Here is a 7,411-nt window from a genome sequence, read left to right as displayed (position 1 = left end):
GATCCTAACTGACCCAAGACAGGGAATTTTTACTCTGATTAAATGTCAGGAATTGTGAAAACCTGAGTTTAAATGTATTTTGCTAAGGTATATGTAAACTTCCGACTTTAACTGTATGTAACGTTATCACCCTGTAACAGTTGAGTCTATGTTATAATCTGTGTTGTTGATTAACGCTACCACCTAGTGGCATAACGATAGTACTTCAATAAAACTTAGGAACCTTTTCTGGCATCAACGGTTTCCTGGGGTCCTTATTCATTGTGGGACACAACAATTAGCTGTTGCTAACTATCTCGCCAGTTATAATTGTATTGGCACTGTGTGCAACAGCATGCAAATTTCATCGAACGTTTTGGGTAAGTGTGAGATTTGTACGTCCTTGATAATAGCTATTATCAAGGATGTAAAAATCTCACGCACTACATAGCGTAGCTTATTATCAGATAGTGAATTAGCTTGTTGCGCTGGCTAGTGGCAGAAATGCGTTAGCTTGTCAGCAGTTAGCATATAGCTAGCAAGCAAAGCCTTGCAATGATTTATGCTGCTCTTAGCTTGTAAATATTGGTGATTTAATGTTAGCTACAGCCCAAACATAGAATTTTTCATGATAGACGGCTGTCCACCTTGTTTGTAGACTGTTAGAGTAGCTAGCTAATGTTAACTATTAAACTGATCCATGCCCCAGCAGTTGACTAATGAACGATAACGTTAGCTAGCTAACACTACAACATCAACTCATTCTGAATCTCATTTTTTCAGTTAAAAGAATATGAGCAAAGATTCCAAGATGAGAGCAACAATTAATCAGAAGTTAACTGAGATGGGTGAACGAGAGCGGTAAGAACATTTCACAAATGTATATTTAATCATTGTTCGAAGTCCCATCAAGTCTATGGTCACTGGTGGTCACTTTTCTTGCTTATGTTGGTTGATCCACAGATTGAAGGAGTTGCTCAGAGCTAAACTCACTGAATGTGGATGGAGGGATCAGCTGAAAGCTCATTGCAAAGGTAAGAGTTACTATCATGTGTGGTGGAATGTCATGAAATGTGGCTAATGGGAATCATGACTATTACTCAGAGCCATCATGCACCATAAGAATCCAAAGGGCCCGAATGTACGTGAGGATGACTGGGGTGGTGGTACGGGGTAGCCGCGCGTAAATGGCAGAGAATTTTTCGTTTTTCAAACACCTGAAACACCCTTTTCCATCAATCTAGCCATAATCATTACGTGTAATTTTATGCAATAATTATATTGATATTTCTCTGCACATCTAAGCATACCTGTTGATCTGTCTGTATCATCCTGACTGCTGTTTTTAAATTTTAATAAACTGGTTATGCTACTCGGTAAATTCTGGGTAAAATATTTAAAGGAATCTGAGTCTTATTCAGTAAATCTTGTAATTGCTTGCTTTTCTAAAGTCTACTACCAACCTTGCCAGGATTCATACCATCTAAGGTAGTTAGACACACTAGCTACTCTAACTTCATTGATAGCCTGAAATGGCTTCTTGGCAGCTCGTTATGAGATTGGGAATCAGTCTGCTAGCTAAAGCCAACTTCATAAATGGCTAGGTGGCTAGTAGTATTACAGAGATCAACAATATTTTAAACCGAACCAATTTGAGGGGACATGTGCACCCTTTGAGCAATGACACCTCTGGCACTGTAAAACACGGTGTAACCATCATGCCACTCATCAAGTAACTGTTTTGCAGATGTCATCAAAGAAAAGGGCTTGGAGCATGTGACTGTCGAGGACCTTGTGGTAGAAATCACCCCTAAAGGAAGAGGTATTTAGGCCTTTTTGTTGTTGTGTATACAGTATCTTTTTTTCTCATCCCTCTGTTCATTATTAACTTCCATGAAGTTAATCGACACTACTATCATAACCCGAACCCGAATACTGTGTCTTTATTTCCCCCTCAGTTCTGGTGCCTGACAGCGTGAAGAAGGAGCTGCTGCAGAGGATAAGAGCCTTCCTAGCTCAGCATGCCACATAATTGAACCAGCGTGATCTTTTTGAAACCCTTTTGGTATCAGATTTGTTATCGAGAGCTTGTTTTCTTTTCGCCATCATGCTGTTATTATTAGTTATGTGATCCAATCTTCCATCATGATTTAGACTTATTCAATTGCTTTGTTCAATGTCTGATTTTTAAGTTCTTTACATCATGCAGTTCTTTACATGATGCAACGATTCAACTTGTCAATAGCTATACATTGTATTAGAATACATAACATGCTGTTTTTACAACAATGACTTTTGTTTTGTGGGTTGTCGTCTTATTTTTAGTTGGTTTGTCATTAGAGAAAGGCTTTTGAGAGGGGTTGTAATAAAGCTGGTTCTAGGTTTTGTAAGAAGTTCAAAGCGGTGTTTTGTTTTTGAAAAAATGCTTGCAATGACACTCTCTTTTAGACCGTGTAAAAGTCGGTCTGTGTAGATGAACCTATTTAATACTCAGATACTCAATTGAGTATCTGGCCTGTAGTTAATCTCATACTAGAGGTACTGTAAATGAATATGTACAAATAATTAAATAATTTACTTAAACTCAAGATATGGAGCTGTATGGGCAATTTACCATAGTAACCTGAAATGCACTACAAGTGGTGCATTGAATGCTAATAAACAAACATGCACTACCGTTCAAATGTTTGGGGTCACTTAGAAATGTCCTTGTTTTTGAAAGAAAAGCACATATACTGTCCATTAGAATAACATCAAATTTATCAGAAATACAGTGTAGACATGGTTAATATTGTAAATGACTTGTAGCTGGAAATCGGCAGATTTTTTATGGAATATCACATGGGCGTACAGAGGCCCATTATCAGCAACCATCACTCCTGTGTTCCAATGGCACGTTGTGTTAGCCAATGAGCATCACATTTACATTTAAGTCATTTAGCAGATGCTCTTCAGCATTTGTGGGTTTGATTACAGGCTCAAAATGGCCAGAAACAAATCACTTTCTTCTGAAACTCTTGTATTTTCTTGTTCTGAGAAATGAAGGCAATTGCATGTGAGAAATTGCCAAGAAACTGAAGATCTCATATAATGCGGTGTACTACTCCCTTCACAGAACAGCGCAAACTGGCTCTAACCAGAATATAAAGAGTGGGAGGCCCCCGGTGCACAACTGAGCAAGAGGATAAGTACATTAGAGTGTCTAGTTTGAGAAACAGACACCTCACAAGTCCTCAACTGGCAGCTTCCTTACATAATAAGTGCAAAACAGCAGTCTCAACGTCAACAGTGAAGAAGCGACTCCAGGATGCTGGTCATCTAGGCAGAGTTCGTCTGTACAGTGTCTGTGTTCTTTTGCCCATCTTAATTGTTTTGTTTTATTGGCCATTCTGAGATATGGCGCTTTGCAACTCTGCTTAGAAGGCCAGCATCCCAGTCGCATCTTCACTGTTGATGTTGAGACTGGTGTTTTGCTGGTACTATTTAATGAAGCTGCCAGTTGAGGACTTTTGAGGCGTCTGTCCTCTACTTATCCTCTGTACTTGGATTAGCTAACACAACGAGCCATTGGAACACAGGAGTGATGGTTGCTGATAATGGTCGTCTGTATGCCTAGGAAGATATTCTGTAAAAAATCTGCTGTTTCCAGCTACGATAGTCATTTACAATACTAACAATGTCTACACTGTATTTTGGGATCAATTTGATGTTATTTAAATGGATAAAAAATTAGCTTTTCTTTCAAAAGTAAAGGCATTTCTAAGTGACCCCAAACTTTTGAACGGTAGTGTACATGTTCCCATAATGACAACCCTGCTGCTGCTTTACTTCCTAGAATAACAGAATGGTCCTGACAGGGGGGAGCGATTGGAATGGAGAGGGGGAGATTATGAGAAGATAAACACGAGTGTTCACAGGGAGAGATATATCTCATGTGGATGCACCAAGGGACAAATTGCTTTTACAGAGAGGGTTTTCAGATTGTTCCAAGGTCCTGTGGGTGTAGTGTGTGAAATGAGCAAGTGTTCATATGGGAGAATCCTTGGGTTGACAAGTCCAGAAACTAAAGTTATACCATGGTGTGATGGTTAAAGAAAATCTGTAACAAAGCAGGGTCACGACCCCTCTCCACAATGTCCTGGCTGCTACTTTAAATACAATAGACCATTTATTTAAGCCTTTCCTACTCTGAACACAACTGTATAAACTTCATGTCACATCTGTAAAATGCATTTTCACAGATAAGCATGTAAGGCTCTGATCTGTTTTGTAGCTTTATAGTTTTGTCAATTCCACAAAATGACTCAGATCACTTTGTTTTGTTTAAACCACTCTTGTTACAGACCAAGAATAGCAAATAGGCTACAGATTTCATTCGGAATGGCTGTGAACCCGTGCAGCGCACCCCTTGGCATGAGTAGCACATTACCAGGTAGTGAGTGAGCCTTTGCACTGGTCACCAACTGAAGACAGACTGCGTGTTTTCTTTGCCCAAGGACCTGCTGTGACATCAGCCCAGGTGACAACATGCTGATATACAGTGCTGCTGGCCCGGGGAGGGGAGGGAGGCTGCCTGTAACCCCCCCAGCCCGAGCCCAGAACTCTAGCTGGCTCTTTTAATGGCCAACATCAATCCCCATGTTATCATCAGGGCAATCTCGCTGAGCCGCCAATATATAAAGGGTTCAAAACACTAGCTGGCCCTGCACTGCCCATAGAATTACTGGTGAATGACGCATTTATTTTCATACAGATTCTATTTACTTTCTCACTCCATTCTCAACTTGCTCTCAACTCTCTGGACCCACACAGTGCTGTTGAAGAGGCCAAGATACTGAACAGTAACCAGATGAAAAGATCTGAATGGCTTCTCGAATGAAGAAGGACATAGGCTAGATCATAAAGCTTGAACTGTAAAGACAAAGGTAAACAACACCAGATGGCGCCTATTAGTCCACTCAGAGGTCCTGCATACTAATTGGTGGAGTCCTGTGTGGGATGTCTGCGGCCTCTGAGAAACCAATCAAAGCAGAGAGCGCCACAAGGCTTGGATGACATCATCTGCACTGATGGAGATATCAAGCAGTGGCTGTGCAGAGAAAGGAAAAAAGACAAAGGAAAATAGTCTGTGCGTGTGTGTGTGGTGTGTAGATATGTTCAGTAACTGGAATCATATCATTTCAGCATGAAAACAGCTGAGTCAATAGTTAATTAAGCCAAAAGTGTGGTCCTGTATATTGAGTCCCTTATGGACAATGTAGTCTTTTGTCTAACTTGGCAACAAGTAAGTGCCATAAACACATTTCTTACAGTACAAACAGAACTGAGGGACAGTAACATTATTTAAAAAAAATATATTCAAAAACCACACATGACAGCAAGGCAAAGCACATAAGAAAAGTGTGAAATGAAATACTCATTTTAACATGGGATGACGGAATGGAAAGGTATGCTGGTCAATCCAAAATATGTATCATAATCATTTTAACACGCGTGCACTTCAATTGTTTGACCATTTATGTGATCTGATTTAACAACTGTAATGTCAATACTCCATCATAGAAGTTATATAGATTGAGAATGGATAACTTTTCATTTCATTTCAGTTTTGTAATTACATTTGTTGAATCAGATTACATAAATGGTCAAACAAGTAGGTGTATGTGTGTTAAAATGATTATAATATAGATTTAGAATGTGTTACCTACTCTGTGTAGACCAAACATTAGGAACACCTTCCTAATATTGAATATGGGGATGCTGGGATGCTGGTCTATGTTGACTCCAATGCTTCCCACAGTTGTGTTAAGTTGGCTGGATGTCCTTTGGGGGCTGGACCTGTTATTTTGTTCAATGGAAGGTAGGCTTACTAGTATTGCATAAGCATCGTAAGCACAGAAAAGGTCCTGGAGGAAATAGTCTAATGTAGATATCCCCCCGAATCAAAAGGTCATGAACAGTTGCGAACTCCCATGATCCTATATGGTGTTGACTTTCTACAGTATCAGCGTGTGTGAATGCTATGCTCAATGAAATTCTCTTTGAATTCCTTCTCTTAAATTTATGAGACGTGTAAACGTGGGTTACAACTCTTTTGGAGCCTATGCTCGTGCTCAATGCCATTTTCATTCTGGCTCTAAGGAAAGAGGGAGAACTTGGCATGGGGTTAACTGCATTCTGAAGGGGTTTTAACCATATTTACACCCTGTTGTGTCTTCTGGGAACCGTTTTCCACACGCTAATGAGGCTAAGGAACGAGGTCCGCTCTGTTATTCCTGGCATGGCCAAGTCCAGTCACAGGCATACCTCCTCTCGCTTTCTCTTCCCACTCAGTAGCCCAGTGCAAATACTAAATAAGAGGAAATACATCATCCCTTTCAATGTTAAAAGCCAAACCCAGGTCTGCCAAAGTTAACACAAAGCAATCTTAGCTAATGATCAGCAAATGTGTATAAAGTTTCATAGAGCATGACAACATAATTCTTGTTTAGCTTATGTTGGCAGGTGTGCTCGTACACATGTAGGCACACGCATGCAGGCACACGCATCACACACGCACACAATCGTGAGTGCAAACGTGCAACAACACGCATGCACACGCATGCACACACAAACAGACACACACACGCATGCAAGGGTGTGCAGTCGTAAATATAAACGCTAACACACACAAATAAATGAGTAGGCGGTATGTAGGCGTCACTTCTCTTTTTATAAGCGATTCTAACTGACTAGGCATAAATTGGTTGTTCATTGTTAAAACCTGTGTGAGGTTGCTTTACTTGTTACACCTAATGGATTGGGAAAACTTGCATTGGAGCCTCTAACTGTACATTACGGATGAAAAGAGTCAGATGTTCCATTGCTTTAGTTCAGTACACATGGGTGGCAAATTGCAATGTTTAGCTACAGTACATTCCATTACAACTCAATTGATGCAATTATCAATTAGATTTGCTCAATCTAAAACATTTCATTCAACCATTTTAGTACACTATCTACAGCATAGAAGTGTGCAGATGGAAAAGCTGGGGGGTCTCCGTGGAACAAAACAGAGCTATGGAGAGAAACATAAACCAGACATTGTTTACCCTGTTTCTGATGTAAAGGGCACTTACTGTCATGTCCAATGCTCAAGCTTCATTTGCTGCTGCTCTGGCCTTTGAAGTGTGTGCGTTTTCTATTTCCTGACACTACCTCTCTGACTCTGTGATATTGCAACTGGATACCTCATGTTTCCATGTTGGGGTTCTCTCTCTCTCTCTCCCTCTCTCTCTCTCTCTCTCTCTCTCTGTGCTGATAAAAATCACCAGAGAGAGGCTAAAGCCGGTCGGCCCGGTCGCAGGGATCCTTAGAGGCCCTCATGCGTCCCAGACAGCGCTGCGGGGGATTACAGCACACCCTGGCAGCAGAATGGTTTCACTTAAGAATT

At 40.6% G+C, this 7,411-nt stretch overlaps 1 protein-coding gene across 1 annotated transcript; it reads left to right on the top strand.

The window, feature by feature from the left end:
• The first annotated feature begins 238 nt into the window (after positions 1 to 238).
• On the top strand, positions 239 to 2,656 carry LOC123997016 (transcription and mRNA export factor ENY2-2). The gene is made up of 5 exons (XM_046300949.1): positions 239 to 359; positions 763 to 840; positions 943 to 1,013; positions 1,727 to 1,801; positions 1,938 to 2,656. Exons 2-5 carry the CDS (start codon positions 773 to 775, stop codon positions 2,009 to 2,011), a joined length of 288 nt encoding a protein of 95 aa, XP_046156905.1. The 5' UTR covers positions 239 to 359; positions 763 to 772; the 3' UTR covers positions 2,012 to 2,656.
• Positions 2,657 to 7,411: the final 4,755 nt, after the last annotated feature.

The sequence above is a fragment of the Oncorhynchus gorbuscha genome, linkage group LG15 (genome assembly GCF_021184085.1).
Source record: "Oncorhynchus gorbuscha isolate QuinsamMale2020 ecotype Even-year linkage group LG15, OgorEven_v1.0, whole genome shotgun sequence".
In the NCBI taxonomy this organism is placed as follows: Eukaryota; Metazoa; Chordata; class Actinopteri; order Salmoniformes; family Salmonidae; genus Oncorhynchus; species Oncorhynchus gorbuscha.
Note: the sequence above shows the minus strand (reverse complement) of the source record. Positions and strands in the feature narration are given on the sequence as shown.